Here is a 21,750-nt window from a genome sequence, read left to right on the forward strand (position 1 = left end):
GCATCAGATTTCTCTGAGGGTGACCAACACCCCGATGTCCGTGGGCAGGCACCCAGCCAAGTAGCTATCTAGATATTCACTGGAGGAGTAGCACCTTTCTAGTCAGTCTTATTAAACATTATTACATCCTGGCATCCCAGACTGGTCTCCCCATATCCAGTGTCATGTGAAGCACAACATACGGCCAATTAAAATCAAGTGGCCACACCATCGAGCCCCTCACATGGTGAAGAGCATCCGTTGTACCTCCATGCAATGCAAAACACAGCAGATCTAGGGGAGACAACCCCAAAAAGAAAAACAAAACCCTCAACATTACTGGTCCTCCAGGCTGGGAGTTGTGTGCCATCGAGACAGCTCATCTCGATCATCAAACATGACCTGACCTGTAGTGAGCAGGTAGACTCGCCCTAAAGCAGATAAAGACCTGACCAAGTTTTGGTTCAAGTATTCAAAAAAAGACAGACAACTGATGTCTAAAAAAAAAAACCATTTAAACTGATGTGTTAATAGGATTGCAAGGTGATTTGCTTATAATTCTGATACTTTAAAATAGTCCTTTGTAGAGAAGGACTGCAAATTGCATGATTTGCAGATGAACAGTAGGCCTAATCCAGATTCTGATCAAAGTTGGTCAAACAGGCTACTATGGGAGGCGACTGAATCAAGTCATAATGTATCAGAAAAATCAGTCATATCGCTGAATATTGAATCGTTGCCTTAAGAATGTGTATCATGTGGAAGACTGAGGTTGACAGTCCTATTAATTATGCCATTATTTGGAGGAATAATAATTTATTATTATTATTGGGCGGCACAGTGGTGTAGCGGTTAGCACTGTCGCCTCACAGCAAGAAGGTCCGGGTTCGAGCCCCGTGGCCAGCGAGGGCCTTTCTGTGTGGAGTTTGCATGTTCTCCCCGTGTTGGCATGGGTTTCCTCCGGGTGCTCCGGTTTCCCCCACAGTCCAAAGACATGCAGGTTAGGTTAACTGGTGACTCTAAATTGACCGTAGGTGTGAATGTGAGTGTGAATGGTTGTCTGTGTCTATGTGTCAGCCCTGTGATGACCTGGCGACTTGTCCAGGGTGTACCCCGCCTTTCGCCCGTAGTCAGCTGGGATAGGCTCCAGCTTGCCTGCAACCCTGTAGGACAGGATAAAGCGGCTAGAAATAATGAGATAATACATTTATGATTATTACCTCTGTTCATGAACGTATCTACAAAACCAGTGCATCAAGCCAAGTCATCCAGTCGTTACACCTTTACTACACTATATAGCCAAATGTTTATGGACACCTCCCATTCCAGATTTAGTCCTCCCTTTGCTGTTATTATAAACGCTACTCTTCTGGGAAGACTTTCCACTAGACTTTGGGGCGTGGCTGTGGGGATGTGTGTTCATCCAGCTACAAGAGCGTTAAATGAGGTAAGGCACTGATGTAGGGTGAGGATATCTGGGGTGCAGTCAGTGTTCCAGTTCATCCCAAAGGTCTTCAGTGGTACTGAGGTCAGTACTTTATGCAGGACACTGGAGTTCTTCCACTCTATATCTTTATGGAGCTAGCTTTGTGCACAGGGGCATTGTCATACTGGGACAGGCTTGGGGCTCTTACTTACAGTATAGACTTTCTATCCAATTGTGTGCTTCCATCTTTGTGGCAACAGTTTGAGGAAGAACCACATAGTGATGGTCAGGTGTCCACAAACATTAGGCTATATTGTGTATCTACTGTACCAGGCCAATGTAATTATAAATAAACCAAAAATATCCAAATCTTACTCCACATTCTACACAAGTTTTTCAGAATTTCCAGTTTAGATTCACCATCCCAGTTGTCAGAACAGAGTGAAATTGCATCTACCTGCCCAACAATATTATCCTCTAATTCAATCTGATTAAATATAACCCTTTCTGATCTGAGCACCATCAATCTGGCAACCCCGGAGGGAGCATTGGAGGCTGCCTCTGCAGGGGGAAGAGGTGATTGGAGCTCGGGGATCAGATGGGCTTTCTTGGCCATGGATTTTAAAGAGACCTGACTTATTAAAAGATATTTAAATATTTAAAAAAATAGCTTTCAATATCTCTTAATAAATAAGCATCCCCCAGTATAACACATTAAAGACTAACTAGTCTCATTTCAAGGATATGCAAATATCAGTGAATAAAATTTAAACCAGAGATTCTCAGCTCGAGTGTAGCTTAGACAAGGAACATGTAACAAGGAAATGAAGTGAGGTTTATTATTTTTTTAATAAAAAAAGAAAAGAAAAAAAAGCAGGAGTCACTGAACAAAGATGAGCTATTTGCTGATAATTGAATACACACAGTATATATTTTATTTAAACTGTGGACACTTTCCTACTTTTGGAGATGCTCCCCAAGTCAGCTGTACACTACCGTTCAAAAGTTTGGGGTCGCTTTGAAATGTCCTTATTTTTGAAAGAAAAGCACTGTTCTTTTCAATGAAGATCACTTTAAACTAATCAGAAATGCACTCTATACATTGCTAATGTGGTAAATGACTATTCTAGCTGCAAATGTCTGGTTTTTGGTGCAATATCTCCATAGGTGTATAGAGGCCCATTTCCAGCAACTCTCACTCCAGTGTTCTAATGGTACAATGTGTTTGCTCATTGCCTCAGAAGGCTAATGGATGATTAGAAAACCCTTGTACAATCATGTTAGCACAGCTGAAAACAGTTGAGCTCTTTAGAGAAGCTATAAAACTGACCTTCCTTTGAGCAGATTGAGTTTCTGGAGCATCACATTTGTGGGGTCGATTAAATGCTCAAAATGGCCAGAAAAATGTCTTGACTATATTTTCTATTCATTTTACAACTTATGGTGGGAAATAAAAGTGTGACTTTTCATGGAAAACACAAAATTGTCTGGGTGACCCCAAACTTTTGAACGGTAGTGTATTTTATGTTACTGTTTGCACTGAGATCACGTTGCCTTCTAAATAGAACAGAAATAAAAAGACTATTGTTTTTAAATTTGGACAAATTTGATGGAGTATTATAGATAGACGGCAATCTCATGATTCTTATCAGACAAAATTTCTGTAAAAAGGTTGAAAAAGGCAGTAGATTAAAAACACACTCCTTTTAGTATAACAATGTCAGCTTTGACAATAGTTTCATCTGCAAGGTTTATATTAAATGCGCTTGTTTTAATGTTATGCTTTCTATAATAAACAGCACACACAGGGACTTGTCCAGCAAACGTGCCATAGAAATATTAAAAAAAACAAAAAAAAAACCCAACCCAAAACAAAACATGTAAATCACTGATCTAGTGACGTTTTCACTGAGGAGACATTTAGGACTGTAACAGTCAGAAGTAAAGCTACAACTTCAGGCTTTCCGGCGCAAGAAAGTCTTCAGGAAGGATGAGTTTGTAGTTTGAGGTTTCAAGTGATGAATATAATCTTTTGAGACATGCTGGTGAGGGAATGACTGTTCAAGCTGCTATAAAAATGATCGCAGGAACCAACTTCTTTCACTGATGTTCTACAACAGTAACGTCACTATAAACAAGTATATGAAATATGTTGTTTAATAAATAAACTGTAATCATTGGCAAACTGATCTAGTACAAGAGAACTGAAACACGATGACTGTGAAACAGAAAAATAATCAGCGTTAAGGTGGTAAGAGTTGAAGATTTTCTTATAACAGCACACCCTACAATGCTTTATTCCGTAAATATTAAATAATAGGTGGGTTTTTTTTTTTAGGTTTTGTTGTTTTGACTGGCTGAACCCATCCCGATTTCCCCTCCAGCAAAATGGACACCTGCAACTTTTTTTTTTCACTTATGAAAACAAAGAAAGAAAAAAATTTGGATTCAAAAATACCTTAAAACTCAGTTTACTGTATCTGAGGTTTTGTCACTGATGAATGTGTTTACATCAAACCTGAATAGGCATGATGCTCTTGTTAGAGATTAATACAGATTACAAAGAAAACAAAAACAGGGCAGCATAAAATTGTTCTCGTACATTCATATGTCCTAGTTTTGAAAGGAGAAGAAGAAAACAAAACAAAAAAAACCCACCCGCCCACACAAACAACAGTATATAATTGAACAGTGCCACAGATATGTATATACAGGTCAAAGTGGCTCATATTACCTGAACAATCTTTATGGAAAACAAAGGAAGATCAGTGAGGCTCTGGTTTAGGTTCCGTAACCAATGAAACAAACAAACAAACAAACAAACAAACAAACAAACAAACAAACAAACAAAAAATCTCCCGAAAGTTCTCTCAGCTATATCGACTGCTATGACTTCCGTGCCTTGATGAGCTGCGGCTGTAGGAATGATATGATCTGAAGGAGAGGGGGGGGAAAATGATATACAATAGCAGTTTATATTAGAAAATGTTAATTCATCATCATATTACAAAGACCAAAGAAACAAAAGCATGAATTATGTTCAACCTCCTCACCTGGATCTGCGATCAGAGCTTTCACTTCGCCTGTGTCGCCACCTTCTGCTACGACTGCGGCTACGGCTTGAGTAGCTGTCATAAGTGTATGATCTGGGGAGGGGTGGCGCAAATTAACAGGTTTTTCAGATTATTTGCACCTACCGAAATTCTGTCTGATTAGAGAAATGACATTCGCTTTATGTACCATAGTCCCGCTTCTAAAAGGGTACTTGAGAGAACCCTAATCTTGTATTTTTGAGTTTGTGCCATTATTGTTGTTGTAATGAAGCACTGTACTGTTGCTTGAGCTGAAGCCTTTGTTGCAGAGATGATTTTAATCCCTCTGCCTGTAAACCCATCTTTACCAAAAAGTATTTGCACATCAAAGTCTAACAGTGAAACTTCGTATTTCATAATACAAGCTACACAGATTCTCTCTTTGACTGAAGTCCATCTCTTATGTGCCACGAAGGCAGTTACGCATCTTGGGTGCAGCAAAACCCAAATCTGGGCATGTCTTATGTAAATGAAATTTAGGCACCATTTTCTGCCTTTTCTTCTATGCGTTTCTGAAGGCTGTAGCAAACGAAGTGCATCACATGACGAAACCTTTACAGACATATTTCCACACACTTTGGGATGAGAACCCTTCGACTGGTGAGGGAGTATGAGAGGACTTCCAGAAAATACCTGGAACTCCCCACTAGTCAGACAGAACTGAAGAAGCCTTTCAGATGAGAGGTGAAATGTCTTCAAGAATTTCAAGTAAGTCCAGATGTCTTCTTTAGCACCTACGGTTTACGATGACCTGGATGACTGAACCTTCATAACTGTCATTTTCCCTTGACAAATGTGCGTCATTTGTACTTGAACTTGAGGCCTACATCGACCAAAAGCAGCACATTACCCATTCATTAATCAGTTCAGTTAATAGAGGAAGAGTGATAAGTGATTACTATACAGCAGCATCTCCTCAGAGGAGGCAAGGGAGACAGTGCCGCTTCTGAAATTTGAGAAGGAAATATATATATATATATATATATATATATATATATATTTTATATACACACATACACACTAGTGCATCTCAAAAAATTAGAATATTGTGAAAAAGTTCAATATTTTCCATCAGTTATTTAAGAAAGTGAAAATGTTATATATTATAGACTCATTACACATAAACTAAAATGTTTCAAGCATTTTTCTATTTTAATCAGTATGGCATACAGTACAAAAACATAAAAAAAAGCCATCTCAAAATATTAGAATATTTCATTTGGAGTTTGAGTAAAACAGTATGAACACAGTGTATCTCTCGGTCTAGTTCAGTACACACAACCACAATCATGGGGAAGACTGCTGACTTGACTGTTGTCCAGAAGATGATCACTGATGCCGTCCACAAGGAGGGTAAGCCACAAAAGGTCATTGCTGAAAAGGGTGGCTGGAAAAGGTGCACAAGCAACAGGGATGGCCGCAGTCTTGAGAGGATTGTCAAGAAAAGTTGATTCAAGAACTTGGGAGAGCTTCACAAGGAGTGGACTGAGGCTGGTGTCAGTGCATCGACCCATCACAGAACAGACGTCTTCAAGAAAGGGGATACAACTTTCGCATTCCTAATATCAAGCTACTCTTGAGCCAGAGACAATGTCAGAAGTGTCTTATCTGGGCTAAGGAGAGAAAGAAATGGACTGTTGCTCAGTGGTCCAAAGTCCTCTTTTCAGATGAAAGTACATTTTGCATTTAATTTGGAAATCACGGTTCTAGAGTCTGGAGGAAGAGTGGAGAGGCACAAAATCCAAGGTGTTTGAAGCCCAGTGTGAAGTTTCCACAGTCTGTGATGATTTGGGGTGCCATGTCATCTGCTGGTGTTGGTCCACTGTATTTTATCAATTCCAAAATCAACACAGCCATCTACCAGGAGATTTTAGAGCACTTCATGCTTCCATCTGCTGACGAGCTTTTTGGAGATGCTGATTTCCTTTTCCAGCAGGACTTAGCACCTACCTACAGTGCCAAAACTACTACCAAATGGTTTGCTGACCATGATATTACTGTGTTTGATTGGCCAGCCAACTTGCCTGACCTGAACCCCATAGAGAATCTATGGGGTATTGTCAAGAGGAAGATGAGAAACACCCGACCCAAAAATACAGATACGCTGAAGGCCACTATCAAAGCAACCTGGGCTTCAATAACACCTCAGCAGTGCCACAGACTGATCACCTCCATGCCACACCGCATTGATACAGTAATTCATGGTAAAGGAGCCCCAACCAAGTATTGAGTGTATAAATTAATATACTTTTCAGAAGCTGGACATTTCTGTATTGTAAATCCTTTTTTTGATTGATCTTAGGAAATATTCTAATAATTTGAGATACTGGATTTCTGATTTTCATGAGCTATAAGCCATAATCATCAAAATTAAAACAAAAAAGGCTTTAAATATATTTCACTTTACATGTAATGAATATAGAATATATGAAAGTTTACCTTTTTGAATTAAATTATGAAAAAAGGAACTTTTTCATGGTATTCTAATTTTTTGAGATGCACTAGTACATATATGTGATGACAATACCACTTAGTCTGAGATTCTCTGTATCCTTATCTTTAGACTGCAACACAGGGTTTATTGGCTGATGCTTTCATTATGATGCCTTACGCTTGTCTTTGCATGTCAGCTATTTTTGGCTTTAATTGCGATGGCATTCTAGGTGCAGAGGCCAGATGATATTTTTGTTCAGTCTGTGTGTAAGTGTTGCTTTGAACAAGCAGGCCCTTTTCCTTAGGTCAGCTGACTGCCTTCACTCATTTTGATCCTGTAGTGGGCTGTATTTACAAGAAGACTGTGTCCTCAGTAAAATTAGCCACCAGCCACTACGGATTATGAATGCATATATGTGTTATTTACCAGCTGGGAGGTCTGTATGGTGAAATAGCGTGACCGAGGTCTTGAAAGTACTGAGCCAGGCCCTCTGGGCCGAGATCAGTATTCAAGGTCACGGTATTTCACCATACGGACCGACCTTAAGCTGGTAAATAATCTATTAATTTTTTTCTTTACCAAATTCTAACAGAAAACGAGAGCGCCCGAAAGGGAAAACTGAGCCGAGCCGCCATTTTGAATCCTCGTTCACGGCTGTAATGCAAATGGCTTCCTCCTCGGTATACAAGTGCACTTCCATGGCAGGAAAAACACTACATTTTGCAGCCTATGTAGTCCCCTATTTATACAAAATTGAGTCATTCAGGATTCAGCCATGTTTTTGCTCAGTGTTAAATTACAGGTTTTAGCTTTCTCTTGAAATGTTTTCTTTTATTTCTTCTTCCTCAGGGTAGTAAAACTTGCTTTCGCTGTGAACACTGTCGTGATCGCTATCTATGCCAGTGGTTTTCAAAGTGGGGGCCGCCAGGGAGCGCTAGGGGGGCCTCAGAAAGTTGGAGGGATGATAAAAAAATTGCGAAAAAGAATATATACTTTTTTAAAATAATTATTATTAAATATATTGTAATTAATTTTGTAATCATTATAAAATATAATTATTAATAATAATACATCATATCGAAACGTTGTTTGCCATGCTCATCTCTCCGATTGCCTGTGACGTTGCGGTTTGCGCCATTTATCAAGCTGCTTTGCTCCTCAAGCTAGCGTATTGCTAGCGCAAAATGGACAGGTTTTTGAAGAAGAGACCGAAGGAACAAACCAACAGCCCTGCTGTGGACGACACTGCTGCGAAAAAACTAAGAAGTCCTGGCCAACTAAAATCTGAAAATATGAGGCAGCATACATTAAGTATCGCTTTACGGCCATACAGAAAAATGGCCATGATTGCCCGAAATGCGTCCTCTGTCTGGAGACCCTGTCAAACGAGTGCTTAAAATCTTCGAAACTTCAGCGTCACTTGGTACAAAAACATCCGACAGATGCCGAAAAAACAGTAGATTTCTTCAGACGCAAAGAAGAGCATTTGGTCAGGCAATCTGCTGCATTCACCCAGCAAGCTACTGTCCCCGAGTGGGCCCTGAAGGCATCATTTTTAGCCTCGTACCACATTGCTCGTGCTAAAAAACCTCACTCAATTGGAGAAGATTTGATTTTACCAGCCACCAATGACATTGTCCGAGAATTGCTTGGTGAGGATGCTGCCAAAAAAATCAATGCTGTCCCACTCTCTGATAACACCGTGAGCCGACGGATTGGTGACATGGCTCAAGACGTATCTGCTCAGCTGTTGGAGCAGGTGAGAGCCAGCGAATACTTCGCACTTCAGCTGGATGAGAGCACAGATTTATCCAATGAGGCCCAACTGCTTGTGCACATCAGATTTATTTCACAGGAAAGATTTGTGGAGGAAATACTATTTTGTAAAGCACTTGAAAGAAGAACTACTGGGAAAGACATTTTTCAAGTTTTGGACGATTACATCGAGTCTAACGGATTGGACTGGACCCGTTGTGTGGGGGTGTGTTCGGACGGAGCCGCGGCAATGACCGGGAAGATCAGTGGAGTGACCGCTCTCATTAAGCAGAAGGCCCCGCATGTAGTGGCCACACACTGCATGCTCCATCGCGAGGCACTGGTCGCAAAAAGGATGGATAACGAGTTGAATCAGGTACTACAGGAGGTTATACAGTTTATTGTTCAGTGCGAAAATATTTGTGTTGAAAACATGTTAGTTAATAATATTCTTATGCTAAACAAATGTAACAATTATTGAATATTGAATAAAAGTAAGAGAAAACATTCTAAAAGTTGATGTTTCTTTACATATTTTGTAGCATTGTCTGTGGGTTTACAAAGGGGGTCCCCGGCCAGAAGCTAATGCTGTTTGGGGGGCCTTGGCATGGAAAAGTTTGGGAACCCCTGATCTATGCTGTAAAATTAATGCTATTCTCCTGAGAAATGCTGGAAAAAATTTATAAGATTTTTGATAATCTTATGAATAAATCTTATAAAAAAAAAAGATAAATGTTGACAAAAAATGCTACTACGTTTGTTGTTGTTGTGAATGAGCGAGTCGCCAGAGGTCCGTAACCGTGGTCAGTACGATAGGATATGGACCCGCTCGCCAGCCAATCAGAGCGCAGGATTTGGACCGCGAAAAAAATAATTATTAATAATAATAATAATAATAATAATAATAATAATAAGCTACTTGTCATGAGTTCGAGCATGGACATTGGAACATGCATTTTACTGCACTTTCCTCAATAGTGCATTTTCATGAAATGAATCTCCATGTCAAACATGTCTTTATACACTGGCCCAGCACACGGATTGTTTACAACCCCGATTCCAAAAAAGTTGGGACAAAGTACAAATTGTAAATAAAAACGGAATGCAATGATGTGGAAGTTTCAAAATTCCATATTTTATTCAGAATAGAACATAGATGACATATCAAATGTTTAACACCACATCTCAAAAAAGTTGGGACAAGGCCATGTTTACCACTGTGAGACATCCCCTTTTCTCTTTACACTGTAAACATCTGTAAACATCTGGGGACTGAGGAGACAAGTTGCTCAAGTTTAGGGATAGGAATGTTAACCCATTCTTGTCTAATGTAGGATTCTAGTTGCTCAACTGTCTTAGGTCTTTTTTGTCGTATCTTCCGTTTTATGATGCGCCAAATGTTTTCTATGGGTGAAAGATCTGGACTGCAGGCTGGCCAGTTCAGTACCCGGACCCTTCTTCTACACAGCCATGATGCTGTAATTGATGCAGTATGTGGTTTGGCATTGTCATGTTGGAAAATTCAAGGTCTTCCCTGAAAGAGACGTCGTCTGGATGGGAGCATATGTTGCTCTAGAACCTGGATATACCTTTCAGCATTGATGGTGTCTTTCCAGATGTGTAAGCTGCCCATGCCACATGCACTAATGCAACCCCATACCATCAGAGATGCAGGCTTCTGAACTGAGCGCTGATAACAACTTGGGTCGTCCTTCTCCTCTTTAGTCTGAATGACACGGCGTCCCTGATTTCCATAAAGAACTTCAAATTTTGATTCGTCTGACCACAGAACAGTTTTCCACTTTGCCACAGTCCATTTTAAATGAGCCTTGGCCCAGAGAAGACGTCTGCGCTTCTGGATCATGTTTAGATACGGCTTCTTCTTTGAACTATAGAGTTTTAGCTGGCAACGGCGGATGGCACGGTGAATTGTGTTCACAGATAATGTTCTCTGGAAATATTCCTGAGCCCATTTTGTGATTTCCAATACAGAAGCATGCCTGTATGTGATGCAGTGCCGTCTAAGGGCCCAAAGATCATGGGCACCCAGTATGGTTTTCCGGCCTTGACCCTTACGCACAGAGATTCTTCCAGATTCTCTGAATCTTTTGATGATATTATGCACTGTAGATGATGATATGTTCAAACCCTTTGCAATTTTACACTGTCGAACTCCTTTCTGATATTGCTCCACTATTTGTCGGCGCAGAATTAGGGGGATTGGTGATCCTCTTCCCATCTTTACTTCTGAGAGCCGCTGCCACTCCAAGATGCTCTTTTTATACCCAGTCATGTTAATGACCTATTGCCAATTGACCTAATGAGTTGCAATTTGGTCCTCCAGCTGTTCCCTTTTTTGTACCTTTAACTTTTCCAGCCTCTTATTGCCCCTGTCCCAACTTTTTTGAGATGTGTTGCTGTCATGAAATTTCAAAATGTCTCACTTTCGACATTTGATATGTTGTCTATGTTCTACTGTGAATACAATATCAGTTTTTGAGATTTGTAAATTATTGCATTCCATTTTTATTTACAATTTGTACTTTGTCCCAACTTTTTTGGAATCGGGGTTGTAGTACAGTGGGCCGCAATTTTTTTTCCAAGTTGAAGCTAATTTTAACTCGTAGTAGGGTACAATTGCTGGGTTGCATCCACCTCATTAAGCTACGGTCACACTACAACTTGCGATGGGTCATCGATGAAAATGAGGCATTTTGGTGGCGATGTATGGAGATATACACGTGAGCTAAAAGTTGTGGTCACACAGCAGGTGAACATTTGACTGTCGCGCTTTTGCGCACTTAACTGTGGCGCACCTTGAGCGGCCACGCACACTCATGGAACGCGTTGTGCACGCTCTTGGGACCTAGTCGTTATGGGAAACGCCTGATACTGATTTGAGCGCAATCAGCACGTGCAGATACGGATGCTGTTTTCACAGAGGCTTTACAAAACATCACCACGACCGTCATGTTTATAATGCTGTTTAAATACTCCGCTTTATGATTCTGCTTTGCTTTCGTTTTTGTAAATATCACACATGCTAATAAACACTCTTCTTGCACTTAGATCTGTCTACTGCCATCTATTTTGTAGTGTCCTGATCCCCAAATCTTTAAACCAGCCACATATAAATAGTTGTACGCCTCCATGCTCTTCCAGGTTTTCATCGGTGTGTCCGTGTAGAATGATGTCTGCAGCACCAGGTAGTTTGAGATGTCGATGAACTCAATGGATGGATAATTTTCCAACTCATAGGAAAAATCCTTCTTTGTTTGTGTGTAAGGATCTAATCCCACTGAGTGGTTTCTATATCCACTTCTTTTGAGTGAACTTCTTGGCTTTAATAACTTGCTTGTTTGCTGAACACAAACATGGCAATAAGTTCTTGTGTTAATGGACCAGACTCCACTTTTGGATCATTAATCCCTTTTGAGTGAGAATGCCCTGCATGCATGGTTTTATGTTGGTTTCTGGCACATCCATACAGTTTTAAATACAATACCTACAATTAAAAACAGTTTGTTTTTATTTCATTTATTTAATTCCTGGGCTCCCATCTGTAACAGGGAGTGATGTTGCATCACGTTAATATACTTTATAATACATTATTAGATTCTAATAGAATAGATGAGCCAAAATAATTGGGGATCTTTTTTTAATGGGCCCTGATTTGTTACAAGTATGAATAGATGCGCCTCAAAGCAGAAAAGGTTGAGAACCCCTGGTTTAGTTTAGATTAATTTATTTATTATTTTAGTTTAGTGTCATGCTATACATAGAAACTAAAGCCTTACTTTGAGGCAATTTGTAATATATGAAAGCTCGCTCTCTGCATTTATTTTCAAAATCAGAGTCTGGTTTATGGCATGAATGGATTTCATGATATTCACATGGTAAATGCAGAAGTCCGTGTTCCTTGTTTTCCCAACAGGAAAACTTACACAACGGTGTGATTCAGACTACTTCCATTTTAAATAAAATGATTAATTTCATTATTGCTTCATTCACGAGATCACCTTCATTTTGGCAGGGCTTGCATATATGGGGGAGAAAAGCGTGCAAGTAAAATGTGTTCAACTGGACGCGCACACAAAAAAGGACTCGCAGGAGAATCGCACCCTATGCTATTTAAAATAAAGAAACATCAAATAAAATGAAAAGAAACATTTTACGAACCTTGATCTACGGCGTCCTCTGGACCAACTTCTGGAACGACTTCGACTGTATGTATGACTGGGGAACAAAAACAAAACAAAAAAAACCACATGATAAACCAAAAAGCCAACTGAAAATGTCCGCACCAGTGTCCATACCAATAGTTGAGACCATACAGCTGTGTGTTACAACCACTGAACTGCAGGAGTTGATGGCCATTGGGAAAAATCCTGCATACTTTACAGAATTTTATGAATGCTTTACAGGATGAATGGGTCATTCCATATCAAATGAACCAAAATTTTTTTAACTTCAACGCTTAAAAATTTTAATTTTATTTAAACTTCTTTGGATGAAGGGGACATATATCCTGAGTAGGGGTCGACCGATAATTGGCCTGGCCGATATATCGGGCCGATATTCTGCATTTTTAGGGTTATCGGTATCGGCCATAATTTCCACTGATATGCCGATAACATGCCTTTTTGCAGCCATTTCGTTCCTAACGCGACTGTCACTGCACGACCTTTCCTGCACTCGCCTCTCTGAGTTCAAGAACACGGTCCCGCCCACCACAACATCTGATTTGTTTGGCACAAGAGATATAGCCAATCGACACGCGCAGCTAAACACTCTGAACTGTTTCAAGGCGCCCGTATCAAGGTAAGGACACGCTGCTTTTCCCGCAATAAGTCACAAACACACAAGTTGCAAAAGCACAACATCATTATATGTTTACATTCTTCATCTACTACTCGTTAAAATTGTCCATTTGCATCTGTGTAGCCAGGCAAACTTAGCTTATGGAAGGAAGCACTTGAATTAGCCTACAACCAACTAGTCTCGCTGAAACAGCATAACGTAGGCTGCAGTCACTTTTAAATCCCCGTCTGGAAACGTTGTGAATGTGTCAGTAGTTCTACTCGAACAGTAGAATGACAGCCATACAGAGAGGTGGTCAAGGGAAGACGAAATAAAACGTAGTGTTTGTGTTCTGTAGGCTAGCGCAAGCCTACTGGCTATTTGTTATGGTGATGAGTAAACTTCACGACGTGACTCGTGCTCAAAAAGCGCATTGCACTTGTATATGTTAGGTAACTTTATAAAGCGCTATTTGAACATTTAAACAAGCCAGGTGTGACTAGTATTTATAATTCTTGCGCAAGTGATTCTCCTCGCTAGCGCTTCTGATTCGGAAAGCGATGTACTCTTAAAGGAGCAGCCGCTCCTAATAGGGAGTGATAGCCTACTTTACTGTATGTTTGATTTTACTTTTTAAAAAATGCTGCAGGCAGCTCCCTACACTTGATTTGTTATTTAAAAACTACTTGAAGTTGGTAAGTCTTACTTAGTTCTTAGTGTAAAAGAATCCAGAGTGTATTTTCATTTATTTTCCACTGAAAATGGTGAGCTGTAATATAGTAGGGAGGGATTTATTTTTTTATTGGTGAATATTTATTTTATTTCTCATTTTATTCTAACTAATGTTTGACTTTATTGTACAAATGTTGCTGGCATCTCCCTGCACAAAATTTCATGTTCAATTTTACAATTAAACATACATTTCATGGATATGAAGGTCTGTGTCAGTGTGTGCTATGTTTAATTTCATGTGAATTATAATGTTTACATTTATCGGTTGCACATATCGGTTATCGGCATCCCAATTCCATAATAATCGGTATCGGCCCTGAAAAAAACATATCGGTCGATCCCTAATCCTGAGTAGGGATGGCGAAAACTAAAAAAAAATCTTGACCGACCACCGAGCCTCATTAGCCGGTTAAAGTCGGTTAACCTATGAGTTTAACAGGGATGCAAACGGCGCGCCTTTTAGCGGATGCCGCCTTTTTCACGGCTGAATCGTGCAGATCCGATTTTTGGGGGGGGGGGGGGGGGGGGCGTTGGAGTGTCTGAATAATTTCAACGGCATGTGCTTATTTAGTAATTTTAATACAGAATTTACTCTGATGAAATTATTCAGACACTCCAACGCCCCCCCTAAAAAAAAAAATCCGATCTGCACGATTCAGCCATGAAAAAGTCGGCATCTGCGCCTTTAGTTTGTGTGGAGAGATATGATCTGCAATAACATGCATTGTTGGCTACAGACCGAAACATACTTTCAGAATGCACTGGCCAAGGCAGGACTAAACTCCATGTGCCTTCTAATAATAATTAAAAAAAAAAAAACAGAATAGTAATTTGTAAGCTAAAAAGCCTGTGTCTACACTTTTTTCTTTCGCCGAGTGGCAGCTGTTTTCAACTGGGGCGGGACATGACTGAATGGGGGTTTCTGATTTGTCAGCTGTCTTCAACTGGGGCGGGAGGGTGGGACATGACTGAATGGGGTTTCTGATTTGTCAGCTGTCTTCAACTGGGGCGGGAGGGCTGGACATGACTGAATGGGTGTTTCTGATTTGTCAGCTGTCGTCCTTACACCGCATGGCATGCCCCAAGTGTTTACAACACAGAATTCCAGGTTCTCCGCTCCAAAATCGGCAGCTTCAAAACGATTGATTTTTTTTTAACTGACAACCAAAAAAAAAATTTAACCGGTTGACGTTGATTCGGTCAACCACCGGTCAAACGGTCATCGGTTAACATCCCTAATCCTGAGCCCAACTGCCAAGTTTTAAAGCTGAAATGTTACTATTAGCAGAGATAAACTACTGGTTTGGTGTCAGGGGGTCAATTTTAAGAAATCAAACCTATTTCTGGAGCCATTTGGAGGACTCTGTATGCTCACTTATAGACTATTCAGGTGAACTATTTTTTCCCCTCTAGCCCTATAGTACATACACTTCTGAAATATATAGTTTGAACTTTCTTTATTGTCACCACCTTCCAACTATTTAGGTCAGAAATAAAAATTAAATAAATAAATAAATTACATGACGCAAATTCGCGAGTGTTTTTTTTTTTTTACTAGTTTTAAAGGTTATAGGCAAGGGTCGGAGGTGGAACCTAGAATATCACCTTTATTTTCTAGAAGAACGACCCAAAAAGCGAATTCAATCTTCCTGGTGTCTAATTTGCACCCTAAAACGGAATAAAACGGTTAAAATATACTGGTTTGTGCAAGTTCTGAAGGTTTGTTTACATCTCACTTATGCGCACTTTTACCGCCAGGGGACCATCGTTGTGACGTCATTCAAGGCAAACAGACCGGGAGCAGCTCTGTGTTTACTTGCGAACCGAGCACACATGTACGGACTTTGGTCGTGAGAGGTTGTGTAACATGTCTGAAAGCGATAGCGATTTTGAAGTAGGAACTCTCCAAATTGAATATCGAGAGGTGAAACCATATGTCTATGAACCTATGGCTGTTGCAAAGCAATCGGTGAATGTGGCTCACTGGTTTGACCGTGCAGCCTCAGAATCGGACAGCGTCTTTTTGGGACCAGAAGAAAATTACAGAGGGTTTCTTAACATACAAAAGTTTCAAATGTGCATACATTGAAAACCGTTGCCTATGATCTTTAAAGAGCTGTTTTCTAGAAAACTAAGCAAGTCTCAGACATGCCACTTGGTGACCAAAGTCTCATGCCCCTTTTCCACCAAAGCAGTTCCAGGGCTGGTTCGGGGCCAGTGCTTAGTTTGGAACCGGGTTTTCTGTTTCCACTGACAAAGAACTGGCTCTGGGGCCAGAAAAACCGGTTCCAGGCTAGCACCAACTCTCTGCTGGGCCAGAGGAAAGAACCGCTTACGTCAGCGGGGGGGGGGGGGGGGGGGGGGGCAGAGTTGTTAAGACCAACAACAATAACAAGACCGCGAAAGATCGCCATTTTTAAGCGACAAGAAGCAGCAGCTGTACAAACGCGAAGTCATCCATTATTATTATTATTGTTGTTGTTGCTGCTGCTGCTTCTTCCGTGTTGTTTTTGCTTTGATATTCGCGCCAAGGTTTATGCAAACGTAGCGACGTAACTGACGTATAAAACGACGTAACTGACATATACAGCGACGTAATGACGTGGCTTCCCTTAGCACCTCGAGCTATGGAAAAACAAACTGGTTCTCAGCTGGCTCGCAAGTTGAACGAGTTGTGAACCAGCACCAGCACTGAACCAGCCCTGGAACTGATTTGGTGGAAAAGGGGCATCAGTAAACTTTTCAGGCCAGGGGGCGTCGTGGCTCAGGTGGCTAAGGCGCCATACTATAAATCCGGGGACCCGGGTTCGATTCCGACCCGAGCTCATTTCCCGATCCCTCCCCGTCTCTCCTGCTCATTTCCTGTCTCTACACTGTCCTATCCAATAAAGGTGGAAAAAGCCCCCCAAAAAATCTTAAAAAAAAAAAAAACTTTTCAGGCCAGGGCTATGTTAATATAGCTCTAGGATAGCATATGGCTGATATTCAGGTGCCCAAAGTTGGCCCCAGCTAGAAAATTAACAAATTTGCCGTATTTCATGGGGGGTCCAGCTCAGAAAGTTCACAACTTAGCAATTTAAAAAAGTTGAGTATCTTTAGAGTAGGGGTTAATGCCTCACGTATTTGAAAACTGGCAATGGAAAATGTTTCCTTTTTGTTTTATTGGATGGTTTGTCATGGTACGGTTATTGGATTTTCACATGATATTAAAAGCATTGAAATTAGTGGCCAAAGAGTGAAAATCAGCTCATTATCTGATGATACAACAGTGTTTGTAAGAGATAAATTATCAGTAAACTCATGTGTGTAATGCAGTGTTTACACCATGTAAAAATAAAAAATTTAAAATTAAAAAAAAAAAACCAGTGAAATGCCTGGAAATATTGTGGTACTGGAACAACATAGACACATTACATAGGCATTTCAGAGGGAATTACAAGCAGCATATAAGAATTAATGTTTTATATATTAGTAATAATACTATTAGAAGAAGAAGAAGAAGAATGTACAAGTATGTGATTATTGTACACATTTTATCAGCAGCCGCTGTAACGGCCAAATCCAAGTCACATTATATAGTTATCAACAAGCTTTTTTAAAGCCCAGCGTCAGATATTTATGGTCCAAGACGACATTTTTCAGAAATGATATTGTTCCCCAAGTAAAATTACAAACAGAGAATAATATATTAGGGGATGCAGCTATCTTGTGGGCTCTATTACAATACCACAAACATGCCTGAACATGCAATTTAGTGTATTTCACACTGTACATATATACGTAGAAGCAATGCTTCATATAACCACAGGGAACATTTTTCCATTTCCAGTTTTCACATATGTTAGGCCTTAACCCCTACTCTGAATGTACCCAACTTTCTAAATTGCTAAGTTGTGAACCTTCTGAGCTGGACCCCCCATGAAATAAGGCAAATTTGTTAATTTTCTAGCTGGGGCCAACTTTGGGCACCTGAATATCAGCCATATGCTATCCTAGAGCTATATTAACATAGCCCTGGCCTGAAAAGTTTACTGAGACTTTGGTCACCAAGTGGCATGTCTGAGACTTGCTTAGTTTTCTAGAAAACAGCTCTTTAAAACCAGTGAAAAACACTTGCAAATTCGTGTCATTGTGATTTTTTTCATTTTAGAAAGAAAGAAGTCAGAATGAAGAAAGCTATTGGACATTTTTCAAAAAGTAGGGGTGCCTGAGGACCCAGGAAAAAAAAATTGGGCTGTCAGGGCTATGTTAATATAGCTCTAGGATAGCCCCCAAAAAGCCTCCAGAATGAAGAAAAATTGGAAAAAAAATTTTTTAATGAAAAAAAATAAATAATAAAAATAAAAATTAAACACCCCCCCCCCAAGTGGCTATATTTTAGTAACAGAAGCAAAACTGGGCAAAATATTTTGCCAGTGCTCTCCAAAGACATTAAAGGTGCAATCCTGATTTTTTAAGCAAAATTGATGATGTAAGGCGTGAGGCTCTGGTTGAATTGACATGGAATGACCCGAATGCCTAAATGATTCATTATGCCTTGAAGAAATAAAGTGTCATTATATACAACATTTCAGGTCTTACCAGTCAATATAATAGGAATATAACAACAGAAATTCTGTTTGTGGATCCTGTGTTATCTCTTTGTACACCAGGATGTCAGGTACATGATCAAATAACATGCACATATTTTTGCCTGGATATGTTTCAAATGTCTATAATGAATTCAACGGTTCAATAATAAATTCAGCTACAATGTAACAGACCTTTCCTGTCCTGCCACTGTATCAAATAATGACCTCCTAAATTCAAACATTATATAACGCAATATTAGTACAAGGGTCCGTCTCGGAAACTGGTCTCTCATTTGCGACATTATGGTCAAAAAATACATTTTCTAATTTTCCTTTTTTTTTTTGCATTTATCCAAAACTCAAATGTTTCTTTTGTCATGTTTATATAAGAATAAAGATAACATCTCGCTTTATCTGGCCTCCACTGTGGACATTTTTTTTTATTACAATTCAAATGCTTTTGTAAAATTGATTTACATATAAAATAACATCATCATGAAGAATTAAAGCCCCTCCTTCACAGATGAGTGAAAATATTGAATAAATTTCCTCTTTTTGATTGCTTGGGTTAAAAATGCCAAGTTATGATGACTGAATTGATTATTCACTTAAATATGAATAATATGATACAGTTTGGGTATTTGATATGGTGAAATAGGACACAATGGAAAAAACGCACCGGAAAGATGAGAATAATGGCGCTGGTAAAAAAAAAACAGCGACTGTACCGGCTGAAGGTCGCGCGGGTCTCTGCTGTGGCGCACGAGCAACGGGACATCACTACCGCACCAGACGGAGCGCGAGGCGGGGGCGGGGCAAAATGACTGGCCATAGATTCTATCAAAAGTCCGATCTAAATTGACCATGGTTGCTAGCCTAGTAAACTAGACCCACCCGCCTAGCGGCCAAAAATATTTTTGCCTAGCGAATGGGTCTAGCCTCGCACCATATAAACAAAAACACCCCGGGCATCAAATCGTGCCCGCCAATCACAACGCAAGGTTTTTGTTTGGATTCTTTGGGCGGGCTTTTGCAGGAGTGACGACAAAGCTGCGCGACGCTGGAGAAAGCACAGCAGGAAAGATGGCTACCGCTAGAGAACAGCATGCGTTTGACTCCGCTTTGGAATCAGTTTTAGAAGAATTAGACTTGGAGTTTTCGTTGAAACACGAGCAGGAAGAGGCTCTCCGCTCATTCCTTTTCAAGAAGGGCGTTTTCGCCGTTTTGCCGACCGGCTATGGCAAAAGTCTGATCTACCAGCTGGCTCCGCTCGTAGCCAAAAGGATGGGGCTAGTTTGTGCAGTACGAAGAATTAATAAACAGCTTTGAAACATTACTTTTTGATTGTTTCTTATTTTCCCGTTATTTTAAATTTAAGGGAAATTATTTCACCAAACGCCACTAAATAAAAACTCTCAAAAACAGTTTAAGCAAACCCTTGGAAAAAAAAAAAAAAAAAAAAAAAAAAGAGTGTATGTGGTACAGACTCCAAACTTGTGGTCATTATCTCCAAACTTCTTAATATCTAGAACCTGTTTATTAATTAATACGCATTTTGAAAAATTATTTATTTCAAGGCCTCCCCCACTGCTTTCTGTTGCTCTGACTACGTCACAGTCACTGTTGCGCTGATTGGTCAGAGCGTTGGTCTATACGCACAGAGACAGTTTGAAAGACAGCGGTTTGTTCCTCCCACCCCCGTCGGAAATGTCTATGGATCGAGGCCAGACTAAATATTCACATTTAGTCTGGCTTGCCAGGCTACATGGTTGCAAAATATTGGCCAAAAATACGCAAACACTACCAAATATGAAAGTAAGATGAAAAAGAAAACATTCTATTGCCTTATACTGCAAGACTAAAACAAAATCTGTTGAAACTCACCTTTTCAGTGATAACGTCCGAACAGATCACTCGCGTAACAGAGAGACCGCAAATGGAAGCACGATCAACTTCTAACTGTTGGAGTGGAAAATTCCATTCTACACATGCAAATTGTTAATGTGTGTCCTTCCCCGCACACAAATAACACGCTACGGTAAAAAATAGACCACAACTCATTTTATAGCTCAGAAATTCATACAAGACCAGCTACCATCGTAACATATTCTGTAAGAAACATATTCTATACCTAACTTTCAGCTTTCGTTTTAAAAAACAAAATCACAGATTTATAACAAAATGTTTATATGGCGTAGTGATTTTAAGTTATTACTTTCGGTGAGGTAGTGACCTTGACCCTGAGGCTTTCCATTTAGATCAAAACACACGATCGTATTGGTTTTGGGTTTGCGGAAAATGGAGTTACTACGGTGATCAAATATTTTGCATGATGCTTTATTACGGTTATGATTATTCTGCGAGCGCACCAATCTTTAGGTGGATAAAGTTACAACTTAAAATACAATTAGTGATAACTGTAGACTTTTCAGTGGACTACAACCTTTTTAAGGGAATGCGATGTAGTCAACCATTTATCATGTCCCAGATCAAGCCGCCATTTTTTCACAAATTTGCAGAATTTTTGCCAAATTCTGAAGAGTATTCACATCAAAGATTTAGTTTTATCTGTATTATTTCTTTCATAATTTTATTTCAAATTAAAACCAACATCACCATTCAAAACCGTATAGTTTATTGACTGAGTATATTTAGTGGGGGACCCCCACAGCACCCAGCTTCTGAGACAGACCCACAACCATTTTACATTAACTATACACTTACTGTATAATAAATGTCATGGACTGGAAAAACAAGTGAGAATTTGAACTTCCAAAGTAGACAGACAACGTCATTCACACTCACCTACGATAGCTATGGTAGCTACTACTTCGAGATCTGGAACGTTCTCTACTGTATCTCCGTCTGCTTCTACTTCTACTGTAACTCCTGCGGACAGAGAGTTTTTAAAAAATCTTATTTTCCAAGAATGATGTGAAGTGGAAAAACATAACTCATTTA

General features: G+C 39.9%; 1 protein-coding gene across 3 annotated transcripts in view; it reads right to left on the minus strand.

Annotated features, from left to right (window-relative positions):
- Window positions 1-2,235: 2,235 nt before the first annotated feature.
- nktr (natural killer cell triggering receptor) overlaps window positions 2,236-21,750 on the minus strand; it is a 48,799-nt gene continuing 29,284 nt past the window's right edge. For all 3 annotated transcript variants that reach the window (XM_060899902.1, XM_060899901.1, XM_060899903.1), the window contains 4 exons: window positions 21,595-21,678; window positions 12,866-12,922; window positions 4,459-4,551; window positions 2,236-4,339 (listed from right to left, as the gene is read on the minus strand). In XM_060899902.1, coding sequence (XP_060755885.1) covers window positions 4,276-4,339; window positions 4,459-4,551; window positions 12,866-12,922; window positions 21,595-21,678 — 298 coding nt within the window. In that variant the 3' untranslated portion in view covers window positions 2,236-4,275. The remainder of the gene's footprint in view (window positions 4,340-4,458; window positions 4,552-12,865; window positions 12,923-21,594; window positions 21,679-21,750) is intronic.

The sequence above is a fragment of the Neoarius graeffei genome, chromosome 19, assembly GCF_027579695.1.
Source record: "Neoarius graeffei isolate fNeoGra1 chromosome 19, fNeoGra1.pri, whole genome shotgun sequence".
Classification (NCBI taxonomy): Eukaryota; Metazoa; Chordata; class Actinopteri; order Siluriformes; family Ariidae; genus Neoarius; species Neoarius graeffei.